The 19,200-nt window shown below is 42.1% G+C and overlaps 1 protein-coding gene across 2 annotated transcripts; it reads left to right on the top strand.

Moving 5' to 3' along the window:
- The first annotated feature begins 3,761 nt into the window (after nt 1-3,761).
- rnaseh2b (ribonuclease H2, subunit B) lies at nt 3,762-16,518 on the top strand. 2 transcript variants are annotated; one of them, XM_031800056.1, is made up of 11 exons: nt 3,762-3,965; nt 4,427-4,498; nt 4,678-4,785; nt 4,888-4,964; nt 7,519-7,633; nt 7,932-7,996; nt 9,588-9,693; nt 12,124-12,205; nt 12,586-12,631; nt 13,968-14,045; nt 15,795-16,518. In XM_031800056.1, the coding sequence occupies exons 1-11, from the start codon at nt 3,902-3,904 to the stop codon at nt 15,903-15,905; spliced, it is 924 nt and encodes a 307-aa protein (XP_031655916.1). In that variant the 5' UTR covers nt 3,762-3,901; the 3' UTR covers nt 15,906-16,518. The 2 variants fall into 2 exon arrangements, with proteins under 2 accessions (XP_031655916.1, XP_020316252.2); XM_020460663.2 differs by lacking the exon at nt 13,968-14,045 and having other exon boundaries at nt 3,763-3,965.
- The last annotated feature ends 2,682 nt before the right edge of the window (nt 16,519-19,200 follow it).

The following is a 19,200-nucleotide window of genomic DNA, read 5'->3' as shown; positions in this document are numbered from 1 at the left end:
TCGACGACCAGGCAGGAATGGGGTAAATGATCAGGGTGAGTAACTGAAGACAGAACAAACGGAGGTAAGTTTAAGGCAAGCAATACATAAAAAACAACAAAACAAATTCTATCCAACTTGAGGCTGATACTCTGGCACAACATACTGTTCATGGCTAACGATCCGGCAGGGAATGGATGTCAGGTCAGAGCTTTTGAAGGGGAGAGGTGATGATCAGGACAGGTGTGCAGATTACTGATGGGATACAGGTGCGGGTGAACATCGATCTCCCAACAAGCTAATTCGCCCGGCAACAAGACAGGGTGCGTTCCAGGACACCTGAAACACACTCCAGGACAGAAACACAGGCAAACACAGACTCAGGAAGCGGGATTCGTGACAATACCAGTGGAAGTATACAAAACGTTTTTTTAGTATACTCAAAGGACCATTATTAGCATGTTTTAACCACTCCTATATAAATGGTAGATTATCAGACACGCAACAAGAAGGTCTGATATATATCATTATTACTGAAACAGGACCCAAGAGGTATATATAAAGATCCAGTCCATTAAACAAATTGGAGACCTCTTACACTTCAGTGTTGTGATGCAAAAATCCTAGCAAAATGCTTGGCACATAGAATTAAAAAAGTATTGTCAGATATTATTCATCCTAATCAGACAGGTTTTTTACAATAGAACGCTATGAAATATCGGGGACATCAGGCCTGGTTTTCATAGCTGATTTAGAAAAGGCTTTTGATAAAGTACAACTGGAGTTTATATATAAATGCCTAGAATATTTAAATTTTGGGGAATCTCTTATAAATTGGGTTAAGGTTATGTATAGTAACCCTAGGTGTAAAATAGTAAATAATGACTACATCTCAGAAAGTTTAAAACTATCTAGAGGAGTAAAACAAGGTTGTCCAATATCGGCATCTCTATTTATTATTGCCATCGAAATGTTAGCTGCTAAGATTAGATCAAACAATAATATTAAGGGATTAGAAATCAGTGGCTTAAAAACTAAGGTGCCATTGTACGCTGATGATTCATGTTCTTTTAAAACCACAATTGGAGTCTCCCCACGGCCTCTTAGAGGATCTAGATACTTTTGCTATCCTCTCTGGATTAAAACCAAATTATGATAAATGTACCATATTACGTATTGGATCACAAAAAAATGCACATTTTACATTACCATGTAGTTTACCAATTAAATGGTCTGACGGAGATGTGGACATACTCGGTATACAAATCCCAAAAGAAAGAAATTATCTCACTCACTGGAGGACTCAATTTTTTTATAGAAAGTTAGCAAAAATAGATAAGATCTTGCTACAATGGAAAGGAGAATAACTGTCTATTTGTGGAAAAATCCCCCTGATTAACTCCTTAGTTATATCACAGTTGACCTATTTGCTTATGGTTTTGCCTACACCTAGTGAACTGCTTTTTAAATTATATGAACAAAAATATATTCAATTTTATTTGGAACGGCAAACCAAATAAAATTAAAAGGGCCTATTTATATAACAAATATTCATTCGGAGGGCAGAAATGATTAAATATTAAAGCATTAGATCTCTCACTAAAGGCATCAGTCATACAAAGTTATACTTAAATCCAAACTGGTTCTCTAGTCAATTGGTAGGAATGTCTCATCCTATATTCAGGAAGGGCCTTTTCCCCTTTATTCAGATAATACCTGCTCACTTCCGGCTGTTTGAAAAGGAAATCATCTCCAAAATATATTTTTTTAAACAAGCCTTAGATAGTTGGTTGCAATTACAGTTTAATCCACCTGAAAGGACGGAACAAATAGTACAACAAATATTGTGGTTAAATTCAAATATACTAATTGATTAAAAAAACTGTATTTATCGAAGAAATGTTTAAAAAGGTATAATTTTAGTGAATGATATCATAAATAGGACTGGTGGAGTTATGTCACGCATGCAGCTAACACAGATATTTGGAAATGTCTGCTCTACCCAAAATTACAACCAACTGATTGCAGCATTACCACAAAACTGGAAGAGGCAAGTAGAAGGGGAAAAAAGTAAGGAACTTGTATGTCGGCCCTGTATTAAAGAACATAAATGGTTCAAGAAAAACATATACCAATTTAATTTATTAATTATATAAATTGCAAAATAGTTGGGAAGAGATTTTCGATGTACTCATTCCATGGCACATGGTTTATGAATTGATACGCAAAACAACGCCGGATTCAAAACTTCAAATTTTTCAATAATAAATTACTATACAAAATTCTTGCAACTAATAGAAAGTTATATATATGGGTGATACAATCTTCCCAGCTCTGCAGATTATACTGTGAGGAGGCAGAGTCATTAAATCATTTATTTTGGTATTGTCCATATGTAGCTCATTTTTGATCACAGGCCCAGGAATGGCTGAAGAGTTGCAACATTTGCCCAGAACTAACATTACAGATAGCAATACTGGGTGATTTGAAAAGCCATAGTCAATCAATCAATAATCAATCAACAATATAATAATATACAAATGTTTATTTTTAATTTACAATCTGTAGAATCTATGAGAATCGGAAGGTTCAATTATTTTGTGAAGCATCACAGCATAGTTGAAAAATATATGGCAAATAGAAATCCTAAATGGATAATGTTGAGAGATAGATGGGAAGGTTGAATGGAGCTGAAGGGTGGGACTAATAACAAGATAAACAATGTAAAGCATACGGGATCTGTAAAATGTATATAGGTTCGGAACTTCCGTGAAATAGCACAGTTACAAATAGAACTGGATTAGTTTTTCTCATTTTGTCTGTCATAGTTGAAGTGTACCTATGGTGAAAATTACAGGCCTCTCTCTCATCTTTTTAAGTGGGAGAACTTGCACAATTGGTGGCTGACTAAATACTTTTTTGCCCCACTGTATGTGTATGTATATATGTGTATATGTATACATGCGTGTATGGATATATTTACCCCAAAAATATGGGGGATTGGAAATGATGCAGACAATTACATTGGAAGCATCATTCTTTCCGCAATATTAAGCTGATCCTTCCTCTAAAAAAAAAGGAAAAAATAAAATAAATAAAAAAATAACATGGTCCAAGCACACCAAGACAGTCGTGAAGAGGGCACGACAAAACCTATTCCCCTTCAGGAGACTGAAAAGATTTTGCATGGGTCCTCAGATCCTCAAATGGTTCTGCAGCTGCACCATCGAGAGCATCCTGCTGACTGGTTGCATCACTTCCTGGTATGGCAACTGCTCAGCCTCGACTGCAAGGCACTACAGAGGGTAGTGCGCACTGCCCAGTACATCACTGGGGCTAAGCTGCCTGCTATCCAGGACCTCTACACCAGGCGGTGTCACAGGAAGGCCCTAAAAATTGTCAAAGACCCCAGCCACCCCAGTCATACACTATTTTCTCTGCTACCACAAGCGGTACTGGAGCACCAAGTCTAGGACCAAAAGGCTTCTCAATAGCTTTTCCCCCAAGCCATAAGACTCCTGCACAGGTAATCAAATGAATACCATTTTAACTACACATTCATGTATATATTACTTCAATTAGCCCGACTAACCAGTGCCCCCGCACATTGGCTACCTGGAGTATTTGCATTGTGTCCCACCCCCTACCACCACCAAACCCCCTCTTTTATGCTGCTGCTACTCTAATTATTGTCATATGTATTTAATAATTACAGGTTATTGAGACTTTTCTACTATTACGTGGGGGACTTTTATTTTAACATTTCCCAAATTCCGTGACACGGAAGTACTTTTTTTGTGCTGCTGACGAGACGCTGATTTGTTGCACTGACAACAACCAGCTAGCTAGCTATCTTCTTGAAAAAAAATACACTTTTAAATTGTTGCGTGCCATTATAACTAGCTAGCTAGCCGAGATCAAAATGACCACTAAAAAGAAGCGGACACCACATTCACAAAACGACAGATGGGTTGTTGTTGCAGCAGGTAAATTAGGCAACTGTAGCTAGCTAACGTTAGTTTACTAATTTCACTTTCATCTGTGCATAACCTAATATTGTAACAGTAATTGTTATATCTGTGGTATAACAAATATGTGTATATCTAACCTGTGGTCTAACGTTCGCTAGTTAACTAAATAGCTAGCTGGCATCTACGTAACGTTAGGTAGTTAACGTTATAGTAGTTTAGACAGAATGTAGCTAAGTTACTGTCAATGCTGGTTCGTCTTTCCAGCTACTACAATGGCAGTTGTTGTTGCATGATCCATCGTAGTCCAGTTAGCGCAACTTCACGATAGCTATAAATCCATATTACAGTGATCTAAACTAGAGCTAGATCCATCGTGATCTAACTGGAGCAGCTCCACTTGCAACAAAGTTTCGCGTCCAGCAGTGGTCTGCATCGGTGACAACAGCAGCATGTCGTGTATTTCTTTGTCCACACAGACTCTGCAGTGGAAACACCAAAGAAAGATGACAGTGACCCTACTTTCATCCGGCTTAGGAACCCTTCAACAGGTAGCTAGTTAGCATCAACAGCACATTTTACACAGAAACACAACGTAAACTACCTATCATTCGAAGCAAAACTATGAAAGTCAAACGCATTGAAAAAAAAGCATTCTCAAAAGTGGTAGCTAGCTTTTTCTTTACTCTATCTAGTGGAATTAGCTAGCTATCTATTTGTTCTTTTCTAGATGCAGCGTCTTTGTACCTGTTGGGCAGTGGTGATGTGCAGCTGTATGAGGTCAAAGCCTTCAAGGAGGACTTCCACTCCTGGTTCATTGGCCAGACAGTACAGCGAGGTAATTTCCAATCAGATGATAGGTAGTTAAGCTTAACCAGTCTTAATACATGCAGTACATTGTGGTGTTGAAGATTCAAATGTTTTATTTGATTTTGAACAGATGGGAGACTTCTGTATGTCACTCCAATGGATCCCCTCTACCTACTGTTGCCCTACTTGATCAAAGCGGGTGAAGAGGTAAGTAGTGTGTCCAATCAAAAACGCATCTTTTGACCAATGTGCAAAATGCTATCTTTATTGTGTAGATAATCCTCCAAGAAAACCAATGTTCAAACCTCATGTCTCTTTCATAATCTGTTCAAAACCTACAGGAGTTTTTACCCCTGTAGTATGGTCAGAATTAGCGCGACTAAATCAATGGAGGCCAGAGGAAAAAGTGGTCATACTGTAACATCAGGAAAATAGCACTGTGTCAACTAGGTTGGATGCTGTGTGAGAATAAAGGCTACCTGACAGGCAGGTTGAACTTGTCATCTTTCTTTTGAAATCTAGGGCACATAAAACAATATAGAGGTAAAATATATATTGTTTTTGAGACATGACATCAAGTCTTTTCATATTTTAGTATACGCTGTTCATATGAATGTAAAGTAGAGGTCGACCAATTACGATTTTTCAATGCCGATACTGATTATTGGAGGACCAAAAAAAGCCGATATCGATTAATCGGCCGATTTTTATATATATATTTGTAATAATGACAATTACAACAATACTGAATGTACACTTTTATTTTAACTTAATATAATACATAAATAAAATACATTTAGTTTCAAATAATTAAATAAACGTTCAATTTGGTTGAAATAATGTAAAAACAAAGTGTTGGAGAAGAAAGTAAAAGTGCAATATGTGCCATGTAAAAAAGCTAACGTTTAAGTTTCTTGCTCAGAACATGATGGTGGTCTTCAATATTCCCAGTTAAGAAGTTTTAGGTTGTAGTTATGGGAATTATAGGACTATTTCTCTCTATACCATTTGTATTTCATATACCTTTTATTATAGGATGTTCTTATAGGCACTATAGTATTGCCAGCCTAATCTCGGGAGTTGATAGGCTTGAAGTCATAAACAGCGCTGTGCTAATCGTAGACTTAATTATAATATAATAAACACAGAAATACGAGCCTTTGGTCATTAATATGGTCAAATCCGGAAACTCTCTAGAAGGAAAAGAAACGCACACCTATTTAGGTGAGGTGCTGGCTAGAGGTGCTGGCTAGAGGTGCTGGCTAGAGGTGCTGGCTAGAGGTGCTGGCTAGAGGTGCTGGCTAGCGGAATAGAAAACTTGAAAATAAAGGAGAGCCGCAAACTCTAGGAGCTCATTTCGAAAACCAAACATTTTTTCTTTCAGTGAAATACGGAACCGTTCCGTATTTTATCTAACGGGTGGCAACCCTAAGTCTAAATATTGCTGTTACATTACACAACCTTCAATGTTATGTCATAATTATGTAAAATTTAGGAAGAAATTGTCTTCACACAGTTCGCAACGAGCTAGGCAGCCCAAACTGCTTCATGTACCCTGATTCTGCTTGCACTAAATGCAAGAGAAGTGACACAATTTCCCTAGTTAATATTGCCTGCTAAAATTAATTAATTTGAACTAAATATGTAGATTTAAAAATATATACTTGTGTATTGATTTTAAGAAAGTCATTGATGTTTATGGTTAGGTACATTGGTGCGACGATTATGCTTTTTTCGTGAATGTGCCTTTGTTAAATCATCACCCGTTTGGCGAAGTAGGCTGTGATTCGATGATAAATTAACAAGCACCGCATTGATTATATGCAACGCAGGACAAGCTTGGTAAACTAGTAATATCATCAACCATGTGTAGTTAACTAGTGATTATGTTAAGGTTGATTATTTTTTATAAGATAAGTTTTATGCTAGCTAGTAACTTACCTCGGCTCCTGGTTGCACTCGCGTAACAGGTGGTCTGCCTGCCACACAGTCTCCTCGTGGATTGCAATGTAATCGGTGTTCAAAAATGCTGATTACCGATTAATCGCAATTAATCGGCCATCAGTCGACCTCTAATGCAGAGTTCCTGTTCGTTTAAAAAATGTTCAAGCCTTTTACATTTAATTCAGCTCATGTCCTGCAAAAGTTTTGCGACCCATGGAAACAACTTGGAAGACGACGACCACAATGTAAAATCCTGAAAAGTTTTGCAGATAAAGCTACACCTCTCTGTTAACAGAGCTCGGTGCTTGTTATCGGATGTATTAGGTTAAGAAATCAGACTTTTTGGACATAATGTTAATGCTATTTCAGAGAAAGAGCCCACTGAATGATTCAGAACATGAATTATATTTGTCTTGGTAAAATGTATTTTATAACATAAAATTTAATGTCAACACCAAAGTGCTTTTTCACACACTCTGGGTGGACACCCTAAGGTAAGGCCATAAGACCATACTCACTTTTGAAATTAATTTAATTGGTTTTATTGCATCTTCATCTCTCCCCTTTATGATCTTTGTCAGTCTTTCTTTCTTTGTGATCTCTCTTGTCCCCCCTTTGTGATTTCATCTATCTCTCTTTGCGATGTCCTGTCCTTCTCTCTTTGTGATGTCATCTCTGTCCTGTGTGATTCCATCTCTGTTTGGTCATTGTGATGACATATCATTCGGTCTTTCTCTCTGCAAGGTCATTTCTGCCCTTTTGTGATGTCATCTGTCTTCTTCTTTTTGTGATTTAATTTCTCTGTGTTCTGCTGTAGGGGAAGTTCCAGCCCGTGGACCAGGTAGTGATGGACGAGGACTTCCCAGCATGCACCAGGCTGCTGAGCTGCACACGCTCCCAGACCTCCCTGCACCATGTGGCTGAGGAGAAAGGTCAGAGGTCACTGTGTTCAGCAGATACAAACTAATGTTGAAAGTTAATGTTCTCCTCAGAAACAATCAACTATCAAACTCTGATTACGACCCCTCTCAACCCAATAATTATCTTCTCACTCATACGTCAGTCTGAAGCGCACATGAATGGTTGCTGGATTAAATGTGTATATCAGATCCTCAGAGACTGCAGCACTCTTGTCACATTGTTTCTGATTTTCTAAGAACGTGCACATAGAATACTAGTGTAATGTGGTGGTCTCAGGTGTTATACATGCTCTTTGTGCTGCTCCTTCAGAGGTGGGCAGTCAGAAGTTTCAGCGCTACAGCCAGGAGAGGACCATGGAATGGTTAAAGAAAAAGGTACACGTTGATCACTATAAGCTGCATATGCCCATATCATCCTCTATTGCAGTGCTTCCCAACCTTTTTCAGTTCCTGTCCTAGTATCCCCTGTGGATAGGCCCAGTACCCTCAGGTGTCCTAGTATCCCCTGTGGATAGGCCCAGTACCCCCAGGTGTCCTAGTATCCCCTGTGGATAGGCCCAGTACCCTCAGGTGTCCCAGTACCTTCAGGTGTCCTAGTACCCCCTGTGGATAGGCCCATTACCCCCAGGTGTCCCAGTACCCCCTGTGGATGGGCCCAGTACCCCCAGGTGTCCTAGTACCCCCTGTGGATAGGCCCATTACCCCCAGGTGTCCTAGTACCCCCTGTGGATAGGCCCAGTACCCCCAGGTGTCCTAGTATCCCCTGTGGATAGGCCCAGTACCCTCAGGTGTCCCAGTACCTTCAGGTGTCCTAGTACCCCCTGTGGATAGGCCCATTACCCCCAGGTGTCCCAGTACCCCCTGTGGATGGGCCCAGTACCCCCAGGTGTCCTAGTACCCCCTGTGGATAGGCCCAGTACCCCCAGGTGTCCTAGTACCCCCTGTGGATAGGCCCAGTACCCCCAGGTGTCCTAGTACCCCCTGTGGATAGGCCCAGTACCCCCAGGTGTCCTAGTAGCCCCTGTGGATAGACCCAGTGCCCCCAGGTGTCCTAGTACCCCCCGTGGATAGGCCCAGTACCCCCAGGTGTCCTAGTAGCCCCTGTGGATAGACCCAGTGCCCCCAGGTGTCCTAGTACCCCCCGTGGATAGGCCCAGTACCCCCAGGTGTCCTAGTAGCCCCTGTGGATAGACCCAGTGCCCCCAGGTGTCCTAGTACCCCCCGTGGATAGGCCCAGTACCCTCAGGTGTCCTAGTAGCCCCTGTGGATAGACCCAGTGCCCCCAGGTGTCCTAGTACCCCCTGTGGATAGGCCCAGCACCCTCAGGGGACCTAGTACCCCCTGTGGAAAGGCCCAGTACCCCCAGGTGTCCTAGTACCCCCTGTGGATAGGCCCAGCACCCTCAGGGGACCTAGTACCCCCTGTGGATAGGCCCAGTAACCCCAGGTGTCCTAGTACCCCCTGTGGATAGGCCCAGCACCCTCAGGGGACCTAGTACCCCCTGTGGACAGGCCCAGCACCCTCAGGGGACCTAGTACCCCCTGTGGATAGGCCCAGTACCCCCAGGTGTCCTAGTCTACGGTGTTCTAGTCTTAAACTAATCAGCAATCAGGTGTTATGCCAGGTTCCCAGGAGAGGAGTGGGGAATGGTCATGCTGTGGGTTCCCAGGAGAGGAGTAGGGAATGGTCATGCTGTGGGTTCCCAGGAGAGGAGTGGGGAATAGTCATGCTGTGGTTCCCAGGAGAGGAGTGGGGAATGGTCATGCTGTGGCTTCCCAGGAGAGGAGTGGGGAATGGTCATGCTGTGGGTTCCCAGGAGAGGAGTGGGGAATGGTCATGCTGTGGCTTCCCAGGAGAGGAGTGGGGAATGGTCATGCTGTGGGTTCCCAGGAGAGGAGTGGGGAATGGCCAGTAGATGTGACAGCGTTAACTGTGTGTTGGTCTTGCTGTGTCTCTGCTGTTCCAGGCTGAGAGGACAGTGAAGACCCTCAGAAAGAGTAACATCTCAGTGGGAGAGGGAGTAAAGTCCACGACGTATGTCCGAGTCAAGCAGGAGTCAGAGACCCAGGAAGGTGAGTCAAGCCCAGGTCCAGTCTGGTCCAGTACTATATACCTGGGCATGCTCTCCCTGGCCTGCATACATAACATGAACCAGAGGATGGCACCAAACCCCTTGTAGAGATCAGGGGCCTCATTTATAACTGTTTCATACATTTCACACTAAATATCTGCGTGCTCCATTTCTGGAAAGACTGAGCAAAAATATTTAGATTCTATACTTGGCGCACGCCATGTTTCCTGTTATAAATCACCTGTTATAATTTATCTGTCGTAAAAACCCTCCATTAACCATTTATGATGAATATGACGCCTATCATTTGCTGTATAATCTGTAACTATTGGCATTAGGCCACAGCATAAAAAATATGAATTGTTGTTCAATATTTAGTTTGTCAGTAGAATATTGTTTTTCTATGTCCTGTCTTCGTATAGGGGCGGCAGGGTAGCCTAGTGGGGGCGGCAGGGTAGCCTAGTGGTTAGAGCGTTGGACTAGTAACTGGAAGGTTGCAAGTTCAAACCCCCGAGCTGACAAGGTACAAATCTGTCGTTCTGCCCCTGAACAGGCAGTTAACCCACTGTTCCTAGGCTGTCATTGAAAATAAGAATTTGTTCTTAACTGACTTGCCTGGTTAAATAAAGGTCAATAAAAAAATAGGCTCTGATATTAAATAGGCTCTGATGTTAAATAGGCTATGATGTTATGCTCATATCACACAGCAATACTGTGGCCTACACATACTGTCAAATATTTTACGTAAGCTACCGGTCTATTTACTGTGTTGGCAGACTGTTTGAGTCTTTAGCAGTAATTTCTGCTGTGGGGAATGGCTTGTGTCAGTTTGTGAATGAGAAAACAACAGCAACTTGTTGTGGACCTGTCAGTAGAACATTTAGATTCAGCAATGTTCTCCATCCACTCTTCCACCAACCTAAACATGATGCACGCAAATTCTGAGACATTGTCTAGGGCCGGCTACTCAAAATAAAATGTATTTACAGTACTTGCAGTAGTATGCATAGGGCTACTTCAATGTTAAATTTGACTGTATTATAAAATGTGCTCTCTATGGGATTGAAAACTTGAACGCCTATTTATAGCCTATTTATTTCCTCGGCTACTAGGTTAAATGAGATGTGCATGGTTGTATGGCTTCTTCGGGAATATAAACCCATCACGGTCAAAAAAGGTGAATCATTTATTCTCCAATGGTTATGAAAATAAACTAAATAGGATGAATATTCGTATGTCTATCTTAAATTCTACAGATATTTTTTTTTCTCTTCTCACTAACGGCAAATGGCTGAATTCTTGTTCATATGTTTTCCTGTTTTATTTATGAACAAGCTTTTCATCATTTCCTCCATTTGCACAAAATACTTACTTCCCAGCTTGCAATACATTATTTCAACCACTAGCAGAGATGTGTACTCATAGTCTATAGTTTGCGGAGAGGTGAGCATATTCTCTCGTCAACTAAATTGACGTGAGAATGCCAACTTTTGCATGAACTGGCGCATGCACATTTTGGGCTGTATTTTGTACATATTCCCAAGGACCCTAGCTACGCCCCAGGACCTAGCTACGCTCCAGGACCTAGCTACGCCCCAGGACCTAGTTACGCTCCAGGACCTAGCTACGCCCCAGGACCTAGCTACGCCCCAGGACCTAGCTACGCTCCAGGACCTAGCTACGCCCTAGGACCTAGCTACGCCCCAGGACCTAGCTACGCCCCAGGACCTAGCTACGCCCCAGGACCTAGCTACGCCCCAGGACCTAGCTACGCCCCAGGACCTAGCTACGCCCCAGGACCTAGCTACGCCCCAGGACCTAGCTACGCCCCAGGACCTAGCTACGCCCCAGGACCTAGCTACGCCCCAGGACCTAGCTACGCTCCAGGACCTAGCTACGCCCTAGGACCTAACTACGCCCTAGGACCTAGCTACGCCCCAGGACCTAGATATGCCCCAGGACCTAGATATGCCCCAGGACCTAGCTACGCCCCAGGACCTAGCTACGCCCCAGGACCTAGCTACGCCCCAGGACCTAGATACGCCCCAGGCCCTAGATATGCCCCAGGACCTAGCTACGCCCCAGGACCTAGCTACGCCCCAGGACCTAGATATGCCCCAGGACCTAGTTACGCCCCAGGACCTAGCTAGGACCTAGTTACGCCCCAGGACCTAGCTACGCCCCAGGACCTAGATATGCCCCAGGACCTAGCTACGCTCCAGGACCTAGCTACGCCCTAGGACCTAGCCATGCCCCAGGACCTAGCACAGCAGACTTAGCCAATTCCTGTTTTACACTGAGTTTCACACAAGCTCAGATTGTAAACCCAGTTTTCTGTGATATCAATAGGAAGGTTATAATTGTGTAATGAAGTGTTTAAAGTGATGCTGTGGTATTAACACTCTCACGCCCTCTATTCATAATCACACAGAGGACTACCTGCGGTATGCCCATGGTCTGATATCTGAGTACATCAGTGAAGACCTGAGCAAAGCCCTCCTCAAGCATCTCCAGTATGTACACACATGGACTATACTTAGTTTTTATGTATTAATGTTAAAAGCACAATCTAGAATTACATTTTCATGTAGCTTCATTGTAACTGCCACTGAGTCATTTTTAGTTAATGGAAACCGCCCCCAAAACTGCAGATGAGTGGGCGGTTTGAGGCCGTCACCACAGAATTCAAAGAACTCGTTGACAGTTATTTTCAAAACACATCCCACACATTGCAGGGCCCAGGGCAGCACTTTGACTGGAAATGTACTGGTGATTCAAGTGCCAGATTGTGATATTAAGACCATGATAGTACTGAAGGTATCATATTAAGCAGTATTGTTAGTGTGTAACAGTTTGATGGGGAGTCAGTAATCCTTCAGTTTCCTCCTGACAGGTTACCTGAGCTCTCAAGTCCTAAGGAGGTGGAGCCTCCCTCAAAGGTATTTTCTCCAGCTTCATTTAGAATTTGTGTCGTCATACTGTAGTTATATTTGTTTTCAGTATATTTGTTCCAAGTTATGTGTTTATTTGGTCAAAGCTTTTGCATTTTTTTTTCAATTTACTGCTTGCTTTTAGATATTGCAGCACCAGTGGCTTTTCAACTGTGTTCTATTGACATTCACCTGATGGTTGCAGTGTAGCAGTAGATTAGTGTGTTTTTATTCCTGATGGTTGCAGTGTAGCAGTAGATTAGTGTGTTTTTATTCCTGATGGTTGCAGTGTAGCAGTAGATTAGTGTGTTTTTATTCCTGATGGTTGCAGTGTAGCAGTAGATTAGTGTGTTTTTATTCCTGATGGTTGCAGTGTAGCAGTAGATTAGTGTGTTTTTATTCCTGATGGTTGCAGTGTAGCAGTAGATTAGTGTGTTTTTATTCCTGATGGTTGTAGTGTAGCAGTAGATTAGTGTGTTTTTATTCCTGATGGTTGCAGTGTAGCAGTAGATTAGTGTGTTTTTATTCCTGATGGTTGCAGTGTAGCAGTAGATTAGTGTGTTTTTATTCCTGATGGTTGCAGTGTAGCAGTAGATTAGTGTGTTTTTATTCCTGATGGTTGCAGTGTAGCAGTAGATTAGTGTATTTTTATTCCTGATGGTTGCAGTGTAGCAGTAGATTAGTGTGTTTTTATTCCTGATGGTTGCAGTGTAGCAGTAGATTAGTGTGTTTTTATTCCTGATGGTTGCAGTGTAGCAGTAGATTAGTGTATTTTTATTCCTGATGGTTGCAGTGTAGCAGTAGATTAGTGTGTTTTTATTCCTGATGGTTGCAGTGTAGCAGTAGATTAGTGTGTTTTTATTCCTGATGGTTGCAGTGTAGCAGTAGATTAGTGTGTTTTTATTCCTGATGGTTGCAGTGTAGCAGTAGATTAGTGTGTTTTTATTCCTGATGGTTGCAGTGTAGCAGTAGATTAGTGTGTTTTTATTCCTGATGGTTGCAGTGTAGCAGTAGATTAGTGTGTTTTTATTCCTGATGGTTGCAGTGTAGCAGTAGATTAGTGTGTTTTTATTCCTGATGGTTGCAGTGTAGCAGTAGATTAGTGTGTTTTTATTCCTGATGGTTGCAGTGTAGCAGTAGATTAGTGTGTTTTTATTCCTGATGGTTGCAGTGTAGCAGTAGATTAGTGTGTTTGTATTCCTGTTTCACATGTGTTGGTGGGTTTGCGGTAGTCATGGTATCTTGCGTGTCCCTGGCTTGTCTGTGCCGTGTGTCTGGGATGTGATGGTTGGTGTTCTGAGTGGAAAGTACGGCTAACTGTGTAAGTGCCGTGTTCGGTCGGCAGAAGCGGAAACTGACTGACAAACCACTGGAGGCAGGAGAAGACTACACCAAATTCAACAGCTCCGATTTCTCCCGCAAAGTGAGTGAGATTAGGGGCAGTCTGCACGAAGGGACCAAGGAGAGAAATGAGGGGGGGGGACTCTTGCAGGCATTTTTTTGATGTAGTTTTATAGCTAAATCTCATGTCTTTTTGGTTTTATAGTCATACCTACATCATACATATACGTTTACAGGGCTCTGAAGTGCAACCATTTTGGTCACATATGCTCCTAAATATTTATGTGCGTGACATTCAATTTTGATTTAGGAGCACCATCTAGAAAAAAAAATCGCCCCCAAAAGTAATGATTAGGCTTCGCTGTACCGCTGTTTCCCGGTGCCCTGGAGAAACAAGCGTCTCTAGCCCAAACCATTCAAAAGTTGTGACCCGTATTACTGCCGCTCCATTTTTGGGGAGATGCATCTCCATTAGCAGGCCGCATTTTACATTCATAAACCATGTCGTGGGTCGTTAGCACCTTGATCAGTGACGTTACCTCATTAGCTAGCTAGTTAACAACCTGGACCTGGTAACTTTAACAGTATATCCAGACGTGGGGGCAGGAAGGGAAAAGAAAGGAAAAGGCATAGCTTCTTCAGGTGATCAATGATCATAGCAATGATTGAATGACAGATTTGCATGTCCTCATCACAAACCTGACATTCTTAAACAGACAGTGTACAGTTGTCTATGTAATGCATCTCAGTAGGAAACAGTAGAAACCTAATATTTCACAACTCTTTTTCATTTCAATGACAGGTATTTGTATCAATATTTTAGTTAAACTAATTTACAGTGTTTCGTATTAACAACATGTGCTTCAGCAGAAGCTAGAATTTACATTGATTTACAGTCTATCAATAAAAACATTTTCTGGGGCTGCTAAATATGATGTGGTGCTCCTAACTTTAAATTGGGAGCAGCAGTGCTATCAACTAAAATGTATTTTAGAGCCCTGTATATAAATGTATTTTACAGCCTTGTATATAAATGTATTTTACAGCCTTGTATATAAATGTATTTTAGAGCCCTGTATATAAATGTATTTTAGAGCCCTGTATATAAATGTATTTTACAGCCTTGTATATAAATGTATTTTACAGCCTTGTATATAAATGTATTTTAGAGCCCTGTATATAAATGTATTTTAGAGCCCTGTATATAAATGTATTTTAGAGCCCTGTATATAAATGTATTTTAGAGCCCTGTATATAAATGTATTTTAGAGCCCTGTATATAATTATATTTTACAGCCCTGTATATAAATATATTTTACAGCCCTGTATATAATTATATTTTACAGCCCTGTATATAATTATATTTTACAGCCTTGTATATAAATATATTTTACAGCCTTGTATATAAATATATTTTACAGCCCTGTATATAATTATATTTTACAGCCCTGTATATAATTATATTTTACAGCCCTGTATATAATTATATTTTTACAGCCCTGTATATAATTATATTTTACAGCCTTGTATATAAATATATTTTACAGCCCTGTATATAATTATATTTTACAGCCCTGTATATAAATATATTTTACAGCCCTGTATATAATTATATTTTACAGCCCTGTATATAATTATATTTTACAGCCCTGTATATAATGTTTTGTCAAGCTAAACCAGTCTACGTGATTGCAGTTTAAAGCAATGCAGTGCAGAGGCCTACAAGTAACCTCTGTCTGGAAATGAGTCACGCTGATATGTAATAACGTTTCAGCCGTCTTCACTTAAGGCGGATGAGCAATGCTATTGACTCTCTTTTCTCGTCCTCCAGCCGCCCAAGAAGATGAGTGCTGCACAGAAGACCCTGGCCAAGGTGGACAAAACAGGCATGAAGAGCATGTCTGCCTTCTTCAGCCCCAAGGGCAAGGCAGAGAAAAAATGAATGTTAGGATGATACAGCAGTGTCTGTCGGTCGGTGTGTGTGTGTCTAGTGTGTGTGTGTCTGCCGGTGTGCGTGTCTACAGTGTGTGTGTCTGTCGGTCTCTGTGTGTGTGTCGGTCGGTCGGTTTCTAGTGTGTGTGTGTCTGTCGGTGTGTGTCTACAGTGTGTGTTGGTGTGCGTGTCTATAGTGTGTGTCTGTCAGTGTGTGCCGGTCGGTGTGTGTGTCGGTGTAGTGTTTATGTCTGTCGGTGTGCGTGTCTACTGTGTGTGTGTGTCGGTTGGTCGGTGTGTGAGTAGTGTGTCTGTTGGTGTGTGTGTGTCGGTCTGTGTGTCTACAGTGTGTGTCGGTCTGTGTGTCTACAGTGTGTGTCGGTCTGTGTGTCTACAGTGTGTGTCGGTCTGTGTGTCTACAGTGTGTGTCGGTCTGTGTGTCTACAGTGTGTGTCGGTCTGTGTGTCTACAGTGTGTGTCGGTCTGTGTGTCTACAGTGTGTGTCGGTCTGTGTGTCTACAGTGTGTGTCGGTCTGTGTGTCTACAGTGTGTGTCGGTCTGTGTGTCTACAGTGTGTGTGCACGCACACATGTGCTTTTGGTAATAAAGAAAATAACTATTTTTGTCCCCTTTTTTTGTCCTTGAAAAGGGTTGAATCTCCAGACAATGGGGATGATGCAGGAAACTCATCTGGAGTGAAGTGCATTGAGAGGCAGGGGACAAAGCCTAAGATAATGAATAGTTACTATTCTTTCAAGGTTGGATATATGATGGTACATGTTCAAACTTGCTGCTCCCACTCTTTTCTTTACTGAGCGCTCAGATTACTGTAGATAACCAGTAGGAGTACAACATGTGGTCTCAGATTACTGTAGATAACCAGTAGGAGTACAACATGTGGTCTCAGATTACTGTAGATAACCAGTAGGAGTACAACATGTAATCTTCAGTTTTAGACAAAGTACAATTTAACAAAGACACCACAGGTCCACATGAAAAAGTGAACGTGCCACGGTGAGCCATTTTAATGTGCAGAAATATACGCTGAATAGAATATATCATGTTGTAATAGTACAATGATAGCCTGCTCTACAGGCTATAATATTAAATTAGCAGAACCTTGGTTTAATAATTCAGTCTTTGAGGTACATAGTGAACAACCTATTGTTGGTTGTCTTGAGAGACGGATGCTACAGGAAAAACTGGATAAAATGAGCCTACATAAAGGAAATGGACAGTTGCATTGTTCAGCTGACAGATGTGTGGTGACAGCTGAGTCGTGGAGTAGATGGTCTGTTTACAGTAACTAGGTAATGAGAGCATTTGTTGGGCAGTACGCTGTCCCATGTTACACACAGTCATTTATGGATCAGGTACCAGTCACAGGGGCCACAGTAGACTGGTCTATCAGGCCGCCAGGATGGGCATTACGCTGTCCCAAGTTACGCACAGCCGTTTATGGATCAGGTTCCAGTCACAGGGGCTGCAGCAGACTGGTCTATTAGGCCGCCAGGATTAAAAATGTGAAAAGCCAACAGATGTTGTCAGGACAGGTGCCTCTGCTCTGGCAGACACCATTTCTATGTTCCCCCTGTAGCAGTGGCAATTTTAGCATGTAAATCTTGGTGGGACAAAAAGATATATTTTTAATGCGTGCCAGCAAAGCCACTACACTACACAACACTAAACAATACATTTAATTGCACTATAACGGCGACAAACGGTGCCCACAAACTGGGCCTACATAAAGCTGCCCCAACAGCAGAGCTTTCTTTTCAGCACCGTGGAGTGAATCCTTATCACTGCTACACCTGGCTATCAGCAGGGCCTTGTCTGGCAGCGAAACAGTTAATTCAGCCTCCTTTACTGCCTTTTAAAAAACATAGCTGATATGGCTGACTTGCTTAAACAGTTTTCTCCCTGTACAGTCAGATCTGTAAGTTAAATAAAGGGAGCATATGAAAGCTCTTACAATATTCACTGATTCAATTTCTCTAAAACAGGCATTAGGCTACATTGTGCACCACCAAGTCAGAACAGTAGGCTAAGTTATGAGTGGGAAAGGGATCAAATTATTGGGGTGTGGCACATGGGCTACTAACAGCTTACTACACAACATACACTTTATATTACTTTCTTAGTTACAGTATAGACATTACCCTGGTATATTACATCATTTATGCAGCAGTGTTTTTGGACTCACCTTGTTGTGCTGTGCTCACTTTAACAGGAAGGTGGCGCAGCGGTCCTTGTGGGCAAATTTTGTCATCAAAGTGCAGGTGGATGGGGTGCCTCTGTAGGTGTCATCGGCCATTTGTTGTGGCTGTTCTTCTTGGCAGTGCTGCTGCTGCTGCAGTCACTGGTTGGGGCCGGATTATTCAGCTTGGACTCATCCATGGGATGCTGTGGGACACTCATGACCCCATTGGAGTGGAGGTCATGTGCTCACAGGTGCTTGTGGCCACAGAGAGAGAGATGGGTTCACTTCAGTTCTCAAAATGCCCATCAAAATTCTACACAGGAAGACAGGAAAAAACACAAAAAGATAGCTTGTGATCAGTTACAGTTACTCGGAGAAACTTTATGTAGGCCGATTTCAACAGTGTCGCTCACAATGACCAGTAGATCAACCACAGGATGTTGTCCACTGTCTTCATTTTTTAAGCAACTTGATCTTACTTCTAACTAAATAACAACTCGCCAATAAAGTCAAGTGTGTCCATCGTTTAAGTGGAGCTTGCTCGTGGGCTCAGGGTCACAGCTCGCGATGACAGCGTAAAATAAGTCCAGTGTCCTCCTGGGATTAGAGGGGCAAACGGTTTGGTCCTCATGATCTGTCGGGGATAAAAACAGCACAAACAAAAGAGAGAATAAGATTGTTTATTGATTTCTTTATTAGGCATTCAGTGGTTCAACAATTTAATTTAGGACACATTAAAGATAATGGTAAGGAGAGGTCAGAGCCATTTAGTGTTTCACAAAGCCTCTCTACCTGTGCGTCCTTGGAGGTGAGTGGCGGGGGTTCTGGCTTCTTCTTGGGGAAAGTTGTTGACTTTCCTTGTGTTTTACTGTCTCAAAGCCACCAGCTCTTTCAAATACTCCAGACAGTTCTGGTTCTGAGAGTAGAGCCATATCCAGTCCTGCCTCTGGTAATAATACAAGGCGCTGGTGGACTCGACGTTTACACAACTTTTGCTCCACTTTAAGGTGGAGTTGATGGATCTTCCTGAACACCCCTACTGCACCTTGTTGATCTTCCTAAACATCCCAACTGCATGTTGTTGATCTTCCTAAACATCCCTACT

The sequence above is a fragment of the Oncorhynchus kisutch genome, linkage group LG2 (assembly GCF_002021735.2).
Source record: "Oncorhynchus kisutch isolate 150728-3 linkage group LG2, Okis_V2, whole genome shotgun sequence".
Lineage (NCBI taxonomy): Eukaryota > Metazoa > Chordata > Actinopteri > Salmoniformes > Salmonidae > Oncorhynchus > Oncorhynchus kisutch.
The sequence above is the reverse complement of the archived record's forward strand: the minus strand, read 5'-3'. Positions and strand labels throughout refer to the sequence as shown.